This window comes from Schistocerca nitens, chromosome 4, assembly GCF_023898315.1.
Source record: "Schistocerca nitens isolate TAMUIC-IGC-003100 chromosome 4, iqSchNite1.1, whole genome shotgun sequence".
Lineage (NCBI taxonomy): Eukaryota > Metazoa > Arthropoda > Insecta > Orthoptera > Acrididae > Schistocerca > Schistocerca nitens.
This window is the reverse complement of record NC_064617.1, coordinates 546461897-546483486: the sequence shown is the minus strand read 5'-3', so window position 1 is coordinate 546483486 and position 21590 is coordinate 546461897. Positions and strand designations below refer to the sequence as shown.

The window sequence follows — 21590 nt, the reverse complement described above, 5'->3', positions numbered from 1 at the left end:
TGACAGGTGATGCCCGAAATTTGGTATTCTCGCGCACTTTTGACACTAGATCTCGAAATACTAAATTCCCTACAGATTTCCGAAATGGAATGTTGCATGCCTCTAGCTCCAGCTATCATTTCGCGTTCAACGTCTGTTAATTCTCGTCGTGCATCCGCAAACATGTCGGAAACCTTTTAACGTGAATCACTTGGGTACAAATGACAGCTCCGCCAATGCCCTGCCCTTTTGCACCTTGTGTACTCGATACTACCGCCATCTGTATGTGTGCATATCGCTATCCCATGCCTTTTGACACCTCCGTATATATACGTTATTTGGTTGCGATATGTTCTTAGTAGTCTACGCCTATAGCGATCGGAGAATGCTATTAATTAGAACGTGTTTATTTGACGTTTATCCTTTTTTTAACTTCTATTTTCGATATTTTTTTGTAAATCACAACATTCTCACATGTATTGAATTGACCCTCTGATGTGTGTTTCCAGAGCATGTAGACCCTATGGAACATAAACTGTCGACATTTTTGCGTCTGTTGTCGTTGACAAAAACTGCTCTCTTTCTCACTGTCTAAAGAATTACGTAATCTACAAATCGCGGACTTCAACATTACCTAAATACCCCGTTGCACGGAGTTTTTACAACAACCTCTCACGACAAAGCAGAACTGGTTGCTTGTTGACTGAAATTTACTGGAGGATGTAAGCCGCCAAAGACAATAAGCAGACCCGCTGTTTCGGCAGACAGACACATCATTGTCTTCAGCTGGTGACAACTGGACATGAATCAACGCACTGTTTATACCTCGAGCAGTGTAGCAACGGATGGCCAGCGGCGTCCACCAATCAGTCGGAAAGCCTGGCGCACGCACCGTACTGCGAGACACAGAAGTGTAGCGGGCTGCCGCTTCCCGGCGCTGTAGGCGAAAAGCTCCGTAGTCTGTACTGAGAGTGGGTCTTCGCAATCCACTGCTCCTACGTTCCGACCACCTTTGTACCGGCCCAGTAGTACCCAGAGCAACTATAGAAACGATTGTCACAGATGCTGTACCTTCGATGATGATGAAGGTAATGCCGCTGAATTATCACAGATTACAAATAAGGTGCTTAAAAAAGCGGTACCTCTACCTGTAAGAGAATAGTCAACTAGTTAGGGTAAGCGATGGAGCAAACGTATAGGTGTGCCTGGCCACTCGTTCTAGGATTCGTTAGGATCAGAGAGCCCCCCCCCCCCCCCCCAACGATGAAGCCGTGAGCAGTCTTACGTATCGTGTGGCATACTGGTAGGGGACTGGCTGTCTAGTGGTGTCTGTCCAAAAGTCAGCTTTTTCACAAGAGAAAATTTGAAGTTTGCGGTTCACTGTAAATTCATAATTATATATTTCTTATAACATGGTACTAACCTGTAAATGTAAACTTTCAATCACAATGTATAAAGCTATTGTTGGAACGTTTTTGTTGAACGGCTTGTGCAGTCTGTTATGAAACATTTTGGGTGGTATAGTCTCTCTGAACGGCTCGTGTGTGATTCGCCAACGTTGATGCCCATCATATTTTCGAACCTTTTTTTACTGTGGCACTGCAGCAGTCACATCCATATTTTTACAATATTTAACACCCACGCCACATTATTTTAGTCCTGTACAAGACAAAGCTAATAATATGAATGCTTCCCACGACAGAACACGGAACACACAAGCGAACGACGTTATCACGCGGTGATAGCACACCCCACTGCCAGGACTACTGGGATGTATCCACTTGACAGCAAGGCACTCGGCAGTTTCTTTCAGTGTAATACTATTCAGCGCACTGTTTAGCTACGACCGACGCCACTTGTTGGACACAAAGATCTGTCTCTCTGGTAATGATAATGTTGTCAGTCTATTTTTCAACGTTCATGACTTACACCACTCAGCAACCAACCAGCCGAGATGCCGATGGATTAACGAACATTTTATAATTACTTTAACAGGTGAAGTTCGCTCAACTGTAATCCAAGCCCTCCAAAAATTAATGATACGAAATTTATAGAATCAAACGCAGAAGTAGTAAGTGAAATAATCTCAGTCACCCAAGTGCGCACGCACATATGAATCATTAAGCCTTTACAGATGGCGGCACATCGAGTCACGTGCTCAAGCACGTGTGCAAAGCCTCTACGTGACGTAAGGCAGTAGTTATCAGTCAGACACGCTTGTTTGAAGTGGCATTGTATGGAAACGTAAGGACGTGATAGAGTGACAAGAAGGGGCAATCGTGTTTGGCTGTGCCCATGACCATCTGTGTGAAGTTCTCGATTTGTTGGTGTTTTGCGGCGCACTGTTCAACGTGTCTAAAGCAGTGGTGTAACACAGGTAGATACGAAACACTAGAGAATTGTGATCGAAAAAAAAAAAAAAAACTCACTGAGAGGGACCGGAGACGCGTTTCACGGACTGTGAATGAAAATAGCTTCCAAATCTGACATGAATGAAGATCCATCGAAACCTGTTAGCAAGAAAACATTGCGAGGGGTATTGCAGCAACGAAAATTTGGAGTCGGTCACCCTGCAAGAAGCCATTACTCACGCAGGCACATAAATACGACAGCAAAGTTAATCAGGCTGGAAGAATATAAGACCAGTCTTCTGAACACTCCCCCACTCTATTAGACGGCCAGCAGATCACCTGACGTGAACTCCGTAAAAAAAAAAAAAAAAAAAAAAAAAAAAAAAAAAAAAAAAAAAAAAAATCTGTGGGACATGTTGGAACAGCGGGTAAAAACCCGACAGTATCCTCGCAATTTGGTGGAATTTGGCGATCAAATCCTTAGCGAGTAGCTTAAGCTGAATGCGACGTACCTGAACAACCATGTGGACACAGTTCCTAACCGAATACATGCCGTTATCAAGTCAGGAGCGAACTTACGGTTTTAAATGATGCTTGTAATGATTGTTCTAGGAGCGAAAATTTTTTTGTCCACTGAACTTATATAATGTACACTATATAATCTAAAGTATCCGGACACGCCTATGAAATGCAGAATTGACATAAGAAGTCACGAGAGGCGAACCTGCCAGTATAACAGGAGGTGAGGAGTATTGTTTTGGCCGTAGAGAAGCACTAAAAGCAGAATGTTCCTTCAGGAGAGCTCAGTGCCTTCGAATGTGTGCTAGCCATTGGACATCACCTGAGTTCAAAATCCATCACGGACATTTCAATCTTTCTAAGGATGCCCATGTACTGACGGACCGCAATTTTCTAGTGTTGCAGCATGTGGTTGTAAAAAATCCCATGAAATCAGGAAGGAAACACTCGCGGGTTCCGAAGTGCTACCAGCAGTCCAGCTATCACAATGACAGTATGTAGCGAATTAAACAGAATGGGATCTAATGGTCGACCAGTTCCTTTAGTAAATGCCAACCGACGCATGAAGTGGTATGAAGAGCGTCGCCACTGGACAACCGGCGCCTGGAAACGAGTGATTTGAAGCGGTGAAGCACGATATACCCTGTGGCAATGCGATGGAAGGGTTTAGGTTTGACGAATGCCTGGAGAACGTTCGGTCGTTATGTGTAGTGTGAACAATTAAGTACGGAGGAAGTGATGTTACGTTATGGGGGTGGTTCAGGTGTGGTCCACTTGTTGCGCTTAAGAAAACGCTAAGTGCGCAATGATGTGAACATATTTTACAGCACTGTGTACTCCGTACGATAGAGAAACAGTTCGGTAACGATGGCTGTTTCCATCAGCTTAACAACGTGCCCTGTTACAAAGCAGCAAATGTGAGGTAATGGTTTCTGGACAGTAACAGTCCTGAAATGGACCGGAGTGCCCACAACCTCAACTTGAACCCAGTGGAACACTTTTGGAATGAGTTAAAAGGTCGACCTCGCCCCAACATCCAATATTACTACCTTCTCTGGTTACGGCTATTGAGGTACAATCGCCTACCATAGACAATCAGACCCAGCAGAGTTCAAGCTGTCATGAAGGCGAAAGATGGACACATCGCATATTTATGTCCATTCATATGTGCTCGAATACTTTACAAACAAAAGTTTATGGTGTATGGCGTTCACAGCGTGCGACAGCACAACAGGTCACTGGGTGTGACAAGAAATGTTTTGAAAGATTCCCTACCGGATTCCTAACGCTCAATTTGCATACAGATTTTCTTAAATGCAACGCCCTTCACTTTATTGCGATGCAAACACTAAACTTCGCCAAAGCTTGTGCTTCTTTGTTATGTTGTCGTGGTGTTCTGTAACAATTACCGGATGGGCCTGGCAAGCATGCCTCGCGAGGAGGATGCTGGGAACCAGTGGAAAAAGATGGCGGAACCCTTGCAGATTTGCACCACCGTGGCGCAATGGGGTGCCGTTAGATTTCAATATAGTGGTAAATGCCTGAGTTGAGCAGAAGTGGAGGATGGGGCAGGTACCTTCAAGCGGGATGTGACAAGTGTTGAAGATTCGCCACGCCCAGGATGCTCTGTGCAGTCACGGAGAACAACACTGCGTGTGTTGATAAACTGATACGAGAAAACAGGCGTATTACGGTGAGTAGTACTGCAGCAAAGATGAACATTAGTGTCGGATAATTATTCATGGTGTACTGATGTGCAGTAATTATTCACGGTGTACTGATGTTCAAGAAAGCGTGTGCAAGATGGGTTCCAAAATATCTGTCATCAGAAATGAAAGAAAGACATCAGAAATCAAGTTCATCTGCTTGCCGCCCCCCCCGTACACCAGAGGTCACACATCTTCAGATCACCATATTTTTAATGAAGTCCAGGCAGCAGTGAGTATCTGGTTACGTCGAATTGAGAAGCATTGGCAGAAGTTCATAGAACTTGAGGGGAGTCACACTGAAAAACACAATGACGAAACAAAAATCGCAACACCAAAAAGAATTAATGCAGAGTAATGAAATTTTGGGAATACGTTTGTCTAGGTAACCTATTTAAGTGAATAACAATGCAAGATGACTGGTTAATGCAGGCGCGAGATAAACCATTGCCTATGTGAAATGCTGGTATATTAATAACCGGAGTAATCGCCAGAATGACGCAGGCAAGCACGCAAACGTCCATGCATTGTGTTGTGCATGTGTCGGTTCTGTTTCTGGGATGTAGTTCCAGGCCTGTTGCACTTACAGAGACAGTTAATGCTGTTTGTTGACGAAGCTGGAGTTATCGTCCGATGATGTCCCATATGTGCTCGACTGGAAACAGATTTGGTGACTGAGCAGATCAAGGCAACATATCGAAACTATGCAGAGCATGTGGGTTACAAAAGCGTTATGTGGGCGAGCGTTATCCAATTGGAAAAAAAAAACATCTTGGAATGCCGTTCATGAATGGCAACACAACAGGTAGAATCACCAGAATGACGTACAGATTTCACACGGTCATCACTGGCACCGAAGCAGAATCAACTTTCATCAGAAAACGTAACAGACGTCCAGCCTGCCCTCCGGTGAGCTCTCGCTTGACACTACTGAAGTCGCAAATGGCGGTGCTTTGGGGTCAATGGAATGCTCGCTACAGGGCGTCTGGTTCGGAGCTGTTGTTGAAGTAACCTATTTTTAATGAATCGTTTTGTGACTGTGGGCCAACTTGTGCTCAGATTGCTGCTGCAGATGCATAACGATGCGTCAGAGCCATACACTAAACACGGTAGCCTTTCCTCTCGGTAATGCCACGCTGCCGTCCGGAGCCCGGTCATCTTGCGACCATACCTGTTGTGACCACCGCTGCCAGCAATCGTCTGCAGTTGCTTCATTCCTGCCAAGTCTTTCTGCAATATCGCAGAAGGAACTTCCAGCTTCTCGTAGCCCTATCACAAGACCTCGTTCAAACTCAGTGAGGTATTGACAATGGCGTCTTTGTCGCCTTAAAGGCATTCTTGACCATCAACAACTCACCTCGTCCATTCTCAAACTCAATTAACGCTCACGACCTTTACAGCGTATATTTATAGCAGAACTGATTTGCATGCTCAGTGGCGCTACTGGGGCCACACTTATGTGAAATTTGAAGAGCATCATATTTCAAACGTAGAAACACGCCTACCAACTTTGCATTATACTGCACAACTCCTTGGCGTAGGGATTTTTTCTCCTTCAGTGTATGTAAGTTCTGTATTCTATCCTCGTAAGAGATACTTTGAAAAGGACCAGTTTTTTTATTGGATGGCACTTATATTTTAATTCATATTTTAATGTTGTAATTCTTGGTGGCACTCTGCTATTGTAGGAGGGTCGTTTATAATGGAACAATTTTTTTTCCTGAAAGGAGGTAGGTTTTATTCAGGATTCCCATACACCACATTGTTCCCCACTCTTTGACTACAAATACGTATCTTTCAACATCGACAGCTCCACGCCATCTTATTAATAGGGCCTGTGTTCCAACATGGTACCACTCTACTGGTCGAGGTCGGAGCCAATGTCATGCTGTGTCAATTATCTCCCCATCACCAACGTACTGCTCCTCGCAGAGTGCATCCTTCATTGGGCCAAACAAATGGAAGTCAGAAGGTGCGAGATTCGGGCTGTAGGGTGAATGAGGAAAAACAGTAGAATCAAATTTTATGAGTGCCTCTCGGTTGCAAAAAATTGTCACCACCAGCCTCGTAATGCGCAAGCAATTCCGCACAGATGGCCCTTCGTTGCTCTTTATGGTCTTATCTTAGGCGGCGAGGAACCCAGCGGCCGCACCCCTTTGCGTACCGCAACTGGTGGACGAGTGTGTCAGCACTACTAACGGGGACGTCGAGTTGTGCAGCGAGGTGTGTGTGAGTCGTCGATCACCTCCAATGAGAGTGTTCGCACGTTCCGACATTGTACGAGTCACAGCGTGTGCGGCCGGCCGACACGCGGGAGATCGGACAAGTTTGCGCGACCCTGTTGCGACTATGACAGTCGCCTCGCTCAACGACTCGCCGTGCTCATGTTCACCGTCAAGTTTCTGCAGACATCAAAACTAACTCAATGACAGCTCTCTGCTCGGAACGCATCTCCGTTACAGACGCCATTTTTAAGGCTCGTATAGCGCCGCAACCTATCGTAACTTAATGGAACTATAGGGGCTGAAACGGGAATATTCCCGATGTCTCGTATAAAATTCCGTATTTGTTCCACTGGAATTGACCGGGAAAAGAGTGTGTTCCATTACTTATTGAACGACCCTTGCAGATAGTAAGTAGAATTCTAGTATTAGAATATCTGCAAACTGATTGATTTAATGCACAAGCAAATACATCAAAATAGAAATAGGTGGTAGGAACATATAGACAGAATGCCTGAAAACATTATTCCGAAGCAAATTCTTAACTACAAGCTGAGGGGGCAAGACAGAGGGCCAAGACAGAGGGAAAGACCACGAAAGAGACGCGTGGCTGATCTTGACAGGAACACGTGAAATCAGCTAATCCATGAAGGGGATGGGGGGGAGGGAACGGGGAGGGGGGGAGGAGGAGAAGGAGAAGAAGAAGAAGAAGGAGGAGGAGGAGGAGGAGGAGGAAGAAGAAGAAGAAGAACTGCGAACTGTACGATGAGTTGGGTAAGGCGAGACATGTAATGGCCGAATGTAGCGCCACTTGTGGATTAAACTACCAGTAATATTGATTCAAGAATGTAGATCTGGATGAAATAGCAATTTATCTCCTCTTTTTTTCTAAAGTTTATCCTATCGCATGGGATCAGCGGGTTTCACAATTTTTTTTACATTTTAAGTTAGTTGCCGGATGCCTTTCCATCCTAAGGGATGGAAGTCGAGTGCACTGTCTCTCAGTGAATAGCGTATTTTTTGTTCTGTTATTACCGTAGTTGAGGAAGTGACGTGCATAGAGGAACATGTCCACGAAACACAGTTTTTCACAATCAAAATAAAACTTATTCCAGGCACACACGTATGAATTAAAATAACATACTGCAGTGTAAACGCTTCTACTTTTGTTCAAAAAGGCTGTTCATCTCTGTAAAACAAATATACAATGAAAATATCCCTTAACAAGCACGTTTCAATATGGACATGTTCTTATTTGCATGAACCATTTGGACATGTTCGTGTCTGGATGATTTTCAGAAGCAAGTATCTTGGTTTTTCTTTTTGTTTCCTTCAAAATCTCTTACATCGTACTCTATAATGCTTGCAATACTGTATCGTATCATGTAACTGTAAGAACTTAGTATGTGATATCAAGGAAAAGATATAAATTGGTAACTTTAACACTGATATTTATGTTCAGCGTTTTATCGAATGTTCTGACTTTATTGTTGCTTCACAATTAGTTAAAATATTCCCATCACCATAACAGTATATAATGATATAACAACGGCATTAACTATTATTAGAAAGATTCTCCGAGGTAACTGTTATACATGTAAACCAGATTCATCTCTATACAATCGCAAGCAATTTTCTCTACGTCTTCGGTGAACAACAGGGGTATATCATCAATGATGGACGTATAGCAATCTAAGTTCACTTGATTTCGCTAGTATTTTCCGGAAATAGTTTACGGTTAACCATCAATATAATCTTGTCATTTGAAATTGGATGACTGAGAAAGAGTGTTTCGTAATGGTCCATTCGCTTTTCTAAAGAGACTTTTGCTCTTGAATATCTTTCTGGGACCTCTACACTGCAGTTGCCTTCACATCAATATGTTTCCCATAGCTTCGTACTTTTGTATGAAAATTCGCTTTATTTCACTTATATGGTCTAGATTTCGAATGACTTAAGGAGTAAACGTCTATTACACTCCAAACATCATCAATATTTCTTACTTCATCGACTGATTTGTTACAACTGTTGGGCTTTTTCGTGGAATTTCTGTATTCTACAGCAGATAAGTAACAGTGTTCTCATACCAATAAATACTGATACGTTGAGAAAAGTCATGGGATAGCGATACGCACATATACAGATGGCAGTAGTATCGCGTACAGAAGGTATAAAAAGGCAGTGCACCGCCGTAACTGTCTTTTGTACTCAGGTGATTCATGTGAGCTGGTGTCCGACGTGATTTCGGCCGCACGACGGCAATTATCACACTTCGAACACGGAATCGTAGTTGGTGCTAGACGCATGGAAATTCCATTCAAGAAATCATTGGTGAATTCAGTGTTCCGAGACCCACAGTGTCAAGAGTATGCCTATAATACCAAATTACAGACATTACCTCTCACCATGGACACCGCAGTAGCTGATAGCCTTCACTTAACGACAAAGAGCAGCGGCATTTGCAAACACACAAGCAACACTGCGTGACACAACAACAAAAATGAATTTGGAACGTACGACGAACGTATCCGTTAGGGCAGTGCAGCGAAATTTCGCGTTAATGGGCTGTGACACCACACGATCGACGCAAGTGACTTCGCTAACAGCACATCGCCTACAGCGCCTCTCCTGGGCTCCTGGCCATATCAGTTGGACCCTAGACGATTGGAAAACCGTGGCCGGGCCAGATGAGTTCCGGTTTCAGTTGATAAGAGCTGATGGTAGGGATCGAATGTGGCCCAGACCCCACGAAGTCACGGACACAAGTTGTCAAAAAGGCACTGTGCAGGCAGGTGTTGGTTCCATAATGGTGCGGGCTGTGTTTACATGGAATGGACTGGGTCCTCTCGGCTACTTGGTGATAATTTGCAGCCACTGACGGACTTCATGTTCACAAACAATCATGGAATTTTTATGAATGACAATGCGCCATGTCAACGAGCCACAACTGTTAGCGGCTGGCTCGAAGAACATCCTGGACAGTTAGAGCATATGTTTTGGCCACCCAGGTCTCGCCCAACTTGAATCGCATTGACCATTTATAGGACATAATCGAGAGATTAGTTCGTGCACGAAATCCTGCACCGACAACGCTTCCGCAATTATGGACGGCTATAGGGGGAGCAAGGTTCCATATTTTTGCAGGGGACTTCCAACGACTTAAGTCCATGCCACGTCAACGTGCTGCACTATGCCGGGCGAAAAGAGGTTCATCACGATGTTAGTTGGTATGCCAAGTCAGTGTATTATGAGGGAACAGAGAAAAACAAGCTTATGCTAACGGCTAATCTGCGTGGGAACTTCTGGCTGTGACTCGAACAGATGTCACACGACTTGGATGAAATGTGTATGTGGACAAGTATGCGTTTTCCTCTGAGACACGTATTTTCACAGGATTTTATCTTGGCACATGTTCGATTTAACTTAAACTGCGTGATTTGTTTAGATTCTGCTTATGTTGTATGTACCCTTCCATTCCGTAGCTCACTTGGTTTAAATTGCGGACATATTCGATTTTGCTTGTCACCTCCTCAATTAGAGAGAGAAAATGTTGTGAGTACTGTACAGACCTGCGGGGGTGGCGGTGGCGGCGACGCTGCCCACGGCGGCCGCGGCGGCGGCGTCCGCGCCAGGCGAGGCGGCAGCGGTCGCCGGGGGCGGCGGGGGCGGAGGAGTGGGCGCCTCGCCCAGCGGCAGCGCGACGGCGCAGAAGGTGGCGCAGAAGAAGAGCACGGCGTAGCACAGCCACAGTAGGTAGCCGTCGTGCAGCAGCCGCGAGCGCAGCACCACCAGCAGCCCCACGAACAGCACGCAGTGCGCGCCGTGGTACACGTTCTGCGGCGTCGGCGACAGCGCGTGCGCGCCACCCAGGTTCGCCAGCACCTGCCACAGCCACAGCACCGGTCCCCTGCTCACTAACGCCTCTGCACAGCAGCATCTTACTACATGTATACTTCGACATCATCTCCCGAACTTGTTATACACGGGTTGGACAAAGCAAAACAAACCCTTCTACATCGGAATTTCAAAATTTAAAAAAACGTAAATAAATAAATTAGCCTATAACTCCTTGAGGACATGCACGAGATAGATTGTACTTCAAGTTGACGGGATGGATTGTGCACACAATAACAAAGATGCCTTTCTGAAATTTTGCTGAATTACTCCTCGGGCATGCCCGCAAGGAGTAATAGGCTATTTCTTTATTATGCGTTAGTTACTGGAAAGAAAAATGCGTGACCAAAAACACGTGACAAAACTTCGTCTTCGATTCAAACGTCCGCCATTTTATTATTTTTCCAAATTTAAAAAAACTTCGCTACTACTCCGTGCACAATACCCTGTAGATTAAGAAAACTGTTTGTTTCTTGATTTTAAGTAAGATTAGCAGACAGCAGGATTTCCGTCATCAACACATCTCATTTCGGACAGAGCGACTGTAACTCGTCGCATGGAGGCCTCAATGCTGACTGAACTTCTTAAATAAATCAGAAATGTTATCCAAGAATTAAATAACGCACAATAAAATTCCTTGGTTCATTTTTCTAAAAAAAAATATCGTAAAAATCCCTTATTTTATAGGCTGACTGAGGAGGATGCACTCTTAATCAGTATAGACTGAAGACCACGGGGAAGTTAGCTGTGTACTCCCAAAATCACGGCGCTGTAGCAGACAAATTTTTGTCGCTACAATTACGGAAGAAGATTCTGCAGAATTTATTATCGGATCAACAGGATGTCCTACGACGTCTAGCTTCAAAGGTGAAAGCTTCCTTGAACATTAGAAACTCTGAGAAAGCAAAAGAGAACAGACTTCAAGTTTCGTTCTCTTCTTGTTTTTTCGATGAACTTAGTTTTAAATTGAGCCATGTGTCAGCACCGGGTTCGACTCTCGCTGTTTATTTCGATATCTGCCAACCACTTCTATTCCACAAACGAACTTTAATCAGTATGTATAGTTAAAAGGACAACAATACGTTAAATCTTATAAATTTCGAGCTAGTGTGCTATTCAGTAACCTGTACATGGCCTTCATAAAGCCACATTTGCAAGCAAAGTATGCCTAATATAGACTGCCGACTGACTCGTTCGATAAAAATATCACTAATAACATATGAATATGTAATTAACTCAATAACTCATTACGATCACCGACAGTCCACAGTTATCAATACTTGTACATCAAAAGATGTTCACGCTAAACAACGTAGACGAACAAAGGCTAAGAACACCCCCAATGGGGAATTTACTATTCTACAACCTACATGTGGCCCGAAGTATAAAAAAACTTACATACAGATACCTTTTCATTAACTGGCGCTTGTTGTAGAAACCATGAAATCAGCACCTAGTTATAAGCGTGTTGATGTTATTAACATGTGTAAGGTTACGTTATTCTATTGCATTTTTTTTCTTAAGACGCCTTCTGCTAGCGAAGGTTAGAGAGACACGTAGTTTGAAAGCGCAGAGCGGCACGTTTCTTGTGATGTATAGCGGTGCCAGTTTTGAATCTCTCTTATCAACGAGTGTGTCCGCCCTGCAATGGACCTTTGCCATGCATCTTCCCTTCAACAATAAACTGGAAAAATTATTATCTCTCGTCCACTCATAATGGGTTCAAGTTTTGTCTTTATTGACATTATACGACTGGCGAACTGAAAAGTAACGCCTCCGTATTTTTAATGTGAAAACTCTTAAAGCTTCCTAAATACAAGAAACGTTATTAACATTCCACACCTTATTCTTCATTCTACATTTCCCAACACGGTTACCATGGTGATGAATACATTTCGCCTAACGATTGACCAATTTTTCGATACAGTCACTAGAGAACTTTGACTTTGTTGACGGAGACACAGCCTCATCTCTGCTTGCACCCCTTCATCACTATCAAAGTGAAGTTCTCGAAAGTTTTCTCTAAGTTTTGGAAAAAGACGAAAATCGGATCCATGACAGTGAACTCAAAGCGTCGATTTGCTCAGATGTCACTGCGATTGAGTGGGGTCTGTCATAGCCATGCTGAAGAAGAGGGTGCTCCATGTGTGGACCAACGCTTCGAATTGGACGCACTACAACAGCACGCTGTTTCTCATGCACCGACACAGTTACGTTACACACCGTTATATTACACTTCGATTCGGAGTCGACTAGCGGCAGAGGGCTACAAATACGTCGACATAAAGAATAAAGATGTTGACTGTTAGGAAAAGCTTTCAAGAGTTTTCATATAAAATATTGAAAAGCATTACTTTGAGCATTCCCCCGTAATAGGTGGCAGTTGTTCTCGCTTTTCCGTCCGGTGAGCCGCGCGGGATTAGCCGAGCGGTCTCAGGCGGAGGTTCGAGTCCTCCCTCGGGCGTGAGTGTGTGTTTGTCCTTAGGATGATTTAGATTAAGTAGTGTGTAAGCTTAGGGACTGATGACCTTAGCAGTTAAGTCCCATAAGATTTCGCCGGTCGGAGTGGCCGAGCGGTTCTAGGCGCTTCAGTCTGGAACCGCACGACCGCTACGGTCGCAGGTTCGAATCCTACCTCGGGCATGGATGTGTGAGATGTCCTTAGGTTAGTTAGGTTTAAGTAGTTCTAAGTTCTAGGGGACTGATGACCCCAGCAGTTTAGTCCCATAGTGCTCAGAGCCATTTTGAACCCATAAGATTTCACACACATTTGAAAATTTTTTTTGTCCGGTGAAGGACCTCAACATTTTATATTTTTTATATACAGGGTGCAGATACAATTCAAAGGCCTCAACTCGTTTTTTAATGCTTGAGTCCAAGGTCCAAATGTTATATCCATGAAGGGAGTAGGTAATATGCAGCACCGTTTGCGAACTGAAGTCTGATCTCACGAAGAATTTTCATACGTTCTTGACTTGTTTGCTGGCCTGGTCAGTTCTGGATTTTATCCCTACCCTGTATTCGCATTATTTGTTCTAAATGGTACCTACGTATTTGGAGGAGAACACTTGTTTAGCTACACTACCTTTAATTGTGGGATTTTTTTGGATTTTCCTTTTATGGAAAAGCATGATTTTGCTCTTTGAAGGAATGCACTGAAGGGCACTTACTTCGTCAGTTATCGTAACAGTGTCTATTTATTGCCAGATCATTCTGATGAGTAAGCAAGATCTGCCCAGCGCCATACTCAGAGGCAGGCTGGTGTCAATATTGAAATATCACTGTAATAACGCAAGCGGAAACGCTGTGGATATATGCAGTACTTTCAGCTCACACTGCAGAATATAAAAGCAGCAGTATTCAATTAATGAGGAAAACTAGTTGTGGCCAATGATAAAATCCAGCCGAAATCTGTTGGGAGACAAATTAATCGATTTTTTTTTTCCTTTTAGCACGTGAGGCCACAAGAACCAATGGCCCACAGAGCCCCAGTTGGCATTTCACGTTAGATGCCCACTTACTTCAAGTATGCTGACTTAATTGTCAATCCATATATGCTTCCCACATCGGAGCTTTAACAGTCTTTCCCTAATCTCACAACGATAATGAAGAGGAAAAGTGAAGACTCCAGAGTCAGGAGATAATTAACTGTCCGGGCGAGTGAAAGTTACAAGGCCAGCTTAAGAGGAGTCGTGTCCCGCCGATACACAGGGGAGAACAGTCCGCACACAGCGTTCCACTGCTGTTTGGCCTCAGCGCTCCGCCGAGCGCACACCACTTGCACCGCGATAAATATTTAACAGTGCAACACAAAGGCGGAATTTAGCAGTCAGGCTGCAGCGGCAGCATAGCACAGGTCAGCCGGGGCCGCTGCGGGTGGTCCCCATAGTCGAAAAGGCGGCCGGGAAGTACTGCAAGGCGGCGCCAGAGACTTTGCCGACGGTGATTCATACAATTGCCACAGCGCACAACACAGAGAAAGCAATGTAGCTTTCTTGACGCAGTCTCGCAGAGAATGGCAAAGGCGGACGTCTGAGTTCTACGCAAATGAATTACGCAGCATGCCACTTGTCTTTTCAGTCTCGGAATATATCATTCAATCAATTATAAAGAGGCCACCATGCAGACATCGTGTAAAGTACTAAGTCTCGTACAACAGCAGTAACATCCTTGGAGAGCTAATGAGTTGCCTGTTCAATGCACTTGCAATAATGCTCACTCGTACCAGAACTTATGCGAGAAACTAACATCGTTGTCTTCTCAATTATTACTGGAGGTGGGTTTAATATTGCCTTCCTTCTTTCGGAATATGTTCTAAGAGTAAGAAAACCATGTTTCACGAAGAAGTTATACGAATATGACGATGGGACGGAAATCTGTAGATGTGATGTACATGTACAGACAAACAAATAATTACATTTTCAGAAAAAAATTGTATGATTTATTCAAGAGAAAGAGACTCGCAAACTGAAAAAGTTAATATGGCTTTATGGCTCTTATGCAAGCAGTTATTAGTCTTGCCATTGACTGGTAGAGTAGTTGTATGTCCTCCTGATGGATACAGTGCCAAATTCTGACCAACTGGTGTGTTAGCCCGTGAAAATCCCGAGCTGGTTGGAGGGCCCCGCTAATAATGCTCCAAATGTTCTCAGCTGGTGAGACATCCGGCGACCTTGTTGCGAAGGCAGGATTTAACATGCACGAAGACAAGCAGTAGGAACTCTCTCGACGTGTGCGGAAGGGCATTATCTTGTTCAAGTGTAAGGCCAGGATGGCTTGCCACGAAGGGCAACAAAACGAGGTACAGAATATCGTCGACGTACTGCTGTGCCGTGAGCGTGCCGCGGATGACAGCCAAAGGGGTCCTGCTTAGAAACGAAGTAATACACCACAGCATCACTCCTGGTTGTCGGGCAGTGTGGCAGGCGACAAGCAGGTTGGTATTCCAACGCTGGCGAGGCGTCCCCAGACATGTCTTCGTTAGCCATCGGAGCTGTTCGAAGCAGGACTCATTACTCTAGACAATTCTACCCTAATCAATGAGACTTTCTCGAAAATGGTAGAGAGTTGTGTCTTCCTGTTTACATATGTTGAAATCTTAGTTGTGCCCCACAGACCTTGCCAGTATGAATGAAATCGTTGATCAAAAGTTCGTGCGGTACACTTGCCAGCTTTTGGACGCTGAATCTGTAATTGATTTGGATGCGTCATGTAAACATTTTATACCGTTTATCAGGTCTATTACTCTGTAATGATTTTTGTTAGAAAGCATTTTTGGAAGATAGATGAATGTCAAGGCATTCAGTGAAAATTGTTGTTTCAGTTAACACATTCAAAAGAAACGGGGGTCTTCCTACGATAACTCAACCTGGACCGTTTTGCAAAGAATGTCCTCGACATTTTGAGAATGGGAAGTACAAAGCATTTGATATTTGTATATATTACTTCGACCAAATAATCATAAAGTGCACTGAAAGCTGTCATTTATGTTGAAATGCACATAAAAATTATCCATATTGTTTATGTTTTATGTTACACTCTTCAGACGTCATGCCTTGTGAAGTCATTCTACAGGACGTGTACTGACCCCCGCGAGCAGCGCGAAGAGCGCCACACACTGCGCGACGCTGGCGTGCTGCAGCTTGAAGGTGTAGCGGCGGTAGAGCGCCTCCAGCTCGTCATTCTCGAAGCGGTGCCTGTTGAGGAGGCGCGCGAGCCGGCGCGCGTCGCTGGCCGCCTTCACGCTGTGGTCCATGCCGCCCCCGCCGCCGCCGCTCCGCCTCTCGCAGCCGCCCCGCGGCTACCGCCACTGCCACGCCCCCTCCGCCGCCGCCCGCACCCGCCGCCAGCACTGCCACATCGCCGCAGCGTCTGCAACACCACAGAGCACCACGCCCACACTGTAGTACGAACATGGATACACACTGCTGGGGAACAACGAACCGCAGGACTAGCATAGCACGCAGTGTGTCCACAAACTCCCGCCATAATTTGCAGAAAAATCCTAATTTACAAACTATTAAAGATAGAGACCGTTTGATATCTCTTAAAGTTTCTTTCATTTGTTGCAAATTTCCATTGGAGTGCATCAGAGCTCCACAGTCAAGAACAAGTATAATGAAGTGGTTCAAAAATTTTAAGGGACACGCAGTGTCAAAGACCTAGATTAAGTCAGGGATTGCGTGCACACAACAGAATTTAATGACATTGCTACCTATCGTGCGGTAATCAATGAAATGATCAAAACTGTACATGCTGCAATGCTGACGCGTACATGGCCAGAACTCTAATACCGCCTCGATATTCTACGAACGACAAGTGGGGCATACATTGAAATTCTGGCGGAACAGGAAAAAATTTGAAACTTAGTAAATATTTCACAACAAATCACGATGCTATATGATTGCAGGACGTTATGGAATCCCTATACATGTTCAAATGACCGCTTGTGTTGCAAATAATCAGAGAAAGTTCGAAAAAAGATTTTCACTCTGCAGCAGAGTGTGCGCTGACGTACTTCGGAAGCTCAGTCGATAGAGCACTTGACCGTGAAAGGCAAAGATTCCAGGTTCGATTGGCCTCCCTATGCCTGTAAACAAAAATCAAGGATACTGAAAAGAAATTTCCTAGAAACATCTCTTAACTATACAGCCATTTACTTCTCTGCGCAATCACCAGTGAGATTTAAACATTTACTATACCTCTTGAAGTGCTGAGAAATTTCCCTCTGCATTCAGTTCTACAGTATGAGACTGAAGCCAGGTCGTGACCTTGAAACTTTTAAGTCTTCGATGGAATCCAAACTTTGGGAATCGCGTCACTTTCTCCGCATCCATGAAGAGGTGAGGATCATTTCGAACCTTCTTGATTCACATCGTAGAGAAAGAGGCAAAGATTCGTTGACTTTTGTGATTCTCGGAAAGGAGTTTCTGAGCCCAACTAGCACAGAACTTTACCATAGTTTTTATTCATTATCACATGCAAGATACTCCCAAGAAATACTAGGAATGATGTCTGGCAACTGAGATACCGTGGAATGCCAATTTTCACGAATCTTTTCATCAACTTCCTGTAGCAGTTCATTGCTAACAACTGATGGACGACATGTTTCGTCATCATCTTGACATTACTGAAGGGCGATGTGTTTTAATTTTTAAAAAACATGCGACAGGATAGAACGCGTAGAATATTTCTTTGTTGAAGATAACCGGTTTCAACAGACTTTGTGGTCAACTACAGGTCTTAAACATTTTTTTTGTAAAAAATGTTCATTTTACGCTAAACCTCACGCACAAGACGTCAAGTAGATAAACACCACCAAGCTATAAAGGTTTGTCCTAGGTGAAGTATTTAAGAACATGAAACACCTTATATGCAAAACGCATGTCCACAGACATATTACAAGCATGTATGAGCAACATGTATTATGTACATGGCCTTTCGCACAAGGTGATATATGTTTCTAATAGTTCAACGACGACAAACCTTTATAACGTGCTGGTTTTTATCCACTTGACACCTTGTGCCTGAGGTTCAGCTTAAATTTACATGTTTTACAAGAAAAAGTTTAAGACCTGAAGATAACAGCAAAGTCTGTTGAGACCAATTGTGTTAAACAAAGAAATATTTTATGCGATATTGGCTGTTTATTGGTTTTTGTTATCATCGTCTTTAACATTCATCGTTCCATTCTCCGAACGGCACCATTTTTTGTCAATAAACCCCGTATTGTAGAAAGATTTAACATTTGGCGGGATTTTTCAATAGCAACACACATTCAGCGCGGCTGTTCTATTGGCTCGAGAATCAGTAAGGTTTTCTCGATATCACAGCTCAAAGTACAGTGACATACACTATGTAATCAGAAGTATCCGGACATCCCCAAAAACATACGTTTTTCATATTAGGTGCATTGTGCTGCCACCTACTGCCGGGTACTCCACAACAGCGACCTCAGTAGTCATTAGACATCGTGAGAGAGCAGAATGGGGCGCTCCACGGAACTCAACGGACTTCGAACGTGGCCAAGTGATTGGGTGTCACTTGTGTCATACGTCTGTACGCGAGATTTCGACACTCCTAAATATCCCTAGTTTCACTGTTTCCGGTGTGATAGTGAAGTGGATACGTGAAGGGACACGTAGAGCACAAAAGCGTACAGGCCGACCTCATCTGTACACTGACAGAGACCGCCGACAGTTGAAGAGGGCGTAATGTGTAATAGGCTGACATCTCTCCAGACCATCACATAGGAATTCCAAACTGCATCAGGATCCACTGCAAGTACTATGACCGTTAGGCGGGAGGTGAGAAAACTTGAATTTCATGGTCGAGGGGCTGCTCATAAGCCACAGATCATGCCGGTAAATGCCAAACTACGCCTCGCTTGGTGTAATGAGCGTAAACATTGGACGATTGAACAGTGGTAAAACACTGGGAAACTCGGACGATTGAACAGTGGAAAAACACTGGGAAACTCATCTGTTATACTGAACAAGTGCTCATAGCCCTTAAGGTATGCATTTTAGAGCCCACGTTTACTCAACTTTTTTACTTCGAACGATCGTTCCATCATATCCCTGAATAAGACTATTCCTCCTTGGACACCCTTAATGTGGACATTGACTGTTAAAATCTGTACTCTAATTTAATGTTCTCACTGTTGCTCTGTGCCAACATGGCAGATGTGAACATAATTGAAAACACACTGTGTATAATTTATGGATGTCCATCCCGTTTCAAGGACGAGGGACTTCAGCTGATGATATATATGAGAAAAAGTATCACCACAGCTGTATCTTGAGTATGCCTTTCTTGTCTCACAAGACTAGTTTCCGTGGCACGGCCACCTCAAACTCCACCACTGCCAAAGGAGTTTTAGATTTCACTGGCGCATTTATTGTGGAGTCTTTGTTACTAGCACACGTGGCCTAGCTGTCGTCCAGAGTCTACTCGACGCGCGTGCGACTGCTACGGTCGCAGGTTCGAATCCTGCCTCGGGCATGGCTGTGTGTGATGTCCTTAGGTTAGTTAGGTTTAAGTAGTTCTAAGTTCTAGGGGACTGATGACCACAGCAGTTGAGTCCCATAGTGCTCAGAGCCATTTTTCTACTCGACGCCGTGTCGTCCACAACAGACTCGTGACTCCGGACGACAGCTAGGCCACGTGTGCTAGTAACAAAGACTCCACAATAAATGCGCCAGTGAAATCTAATACTCTCAAGATACAGCTGTGGTGGTGCTTTTTCTCATACATTGTGTATATTCGAAAAATACTGTTGAGTCTATAGAAATCACACTTTTTTTAACGACGTTTGTAACCTTCTAGGATAGACGCACAGAATTCGGTTAACTGTACATCCATATTGTTCCTCATACATCATTCTTCCTTAAATTTTAATGCCTTTTTGTTTCATTCACCTTCGAGGCTATAAACCTTGTGCTTTTCGTTTACTCAACAGCTTCGCGCCAACTAACAGGCGGAGCTTGCAGTCAAAACAGATGTTAACGTATTACTTCTGTTTTGTTCTGATAAGACAACGTTAATAAATTGAGGGGCATTGTTTAATATACTGCATAAGAGTATCTTAATGTTGTTATGTTGTTTCTGCACCGTCTCTCTCGTATCGTCAGGCTCCCAGTATCACGAATGCTCTACCGGTGACTCACGCTTCCGGTGGCCCCCAACGTGCTCCGTTCGCTGACCTACACTCCGACACTATACCTGACAAACTCGCTGGCGCACTGTGTATGTCACCGGAAAAATGTCGAACCAAGACTTAGTAAAGAATGCTTAGGACTTTTTGACAAGTTGTTTAATTTAAAACTTTTCCTAGGAAACATGTAAAAATGTTAGGTAATTATTAAAATGCGAAATGGATACCGCAGTGAAACAACAATGAAATAACATTTTCAAACTAGAAATTTATATATTTATTAAAGTTAAATTAAAACACGAGAATTATCACAACTGTATTTGTCTGAAAATGGGCTTATACTGAAGTGTTTCAATACTTTTTAACGACTACTAATATGTAATAATCAATTGAAAAAAGGTTTCTAATCGTAAGTGTAACAAACAATAACAGAATATAAAATTTCAATTTCTACACACTTCGAAGCTTTACTACTTTTGTCCTTTACTTACTGTAAGATGCAAAACTGACATGAAATTCTGAATTACAAATAACTTTTCCCTCACACACAAACACGTGAGGTTCTGACGCTTATTTTTGCACTTTCACTAAAGAAATCGAAGACTGTTTCTTTAAGAATTACTCTTCATTAATTGTAACACTCTACTAAATCTTTGATTCACTGCATCTGCACCATCATCAACCACAACATTTTCACAATTATCACGTGCAGCCTCCATTTTAGCGAAAGAGGCACTATCTATCATACTTTGCATTAAACGTAACCGCCATCCTATTAAAAGACTAAGCAATGTGTGAAGTGAGATGCATTTCATGCCGTCCCTGCGACTCTGGCAGATGGTGTACCACTTTCAGCCGAACTGGACGATTTGGCGTGACCTTGGACAGAGATCTCGAGAAAATCGTTACGCACTTTATAACCCGAGACTGCTGTATCAGTAACTGCTTCTCACAGAGCTGTGTACAAACTCAACCTGAAATCTTACTAAGGGACTAAGCGGCAATGTGACGTTTATAATTTTTTGTATTTCGGCTTCGTGAAGTTCTGGATTCATATATCACTGCCCCAAGGCAGTTCGACTCAACTTTTCAAAAGTTCTCGAGAAAATTAGCTTTGAAGTTCTCCAAACTACTCCAAGTCACTAAATGTAGGACAGTTTTTCACTGTGGTGCACAGATGTATCGGTAGCGTTCGAGGCTTGCTTCTGTCTTTTTTTCATTCCATTCTGTTACCTATATCATTTAAATGCAAAATCAACTGAAA

General features: G+C 43.6%; 1 protein-coding gene across 1 annotated transcript in view; it reads right to left on the bottom strand.

Annotated features, from left to right (window-relative positions):
* LOC126252611 (Ca(2+)/calmodulin-responsive adenylate cyclase) overlaps window positions 1-16449 on the bottom strand; it is a 370372-nt gene extending 353923 nt beyond the window's left edge. The window contains exons 1-3 of the mRNA XM_049953514.1: window positions 16259-16449; window positions 10445-10659; window positions 1281-1294 (exon numbers count right to left, since the gene is read on the bottom strand). Of these exons, the coding sequence (XP_049809471.1) occupies window positions 1281-1294; window positions 10445-10659; window positions 16259-16426 (397 nt within the window). The 5' untranslated portion in view covers window positions 16427-16449. The remainder of the gene's footprint in view (window positions 1-1280; window positions 1295-10444; window positions 10660-16258) is intronic.
* Between the last annotated feature and the right edge of the window lie 5141 nt (window positions 16450-21590).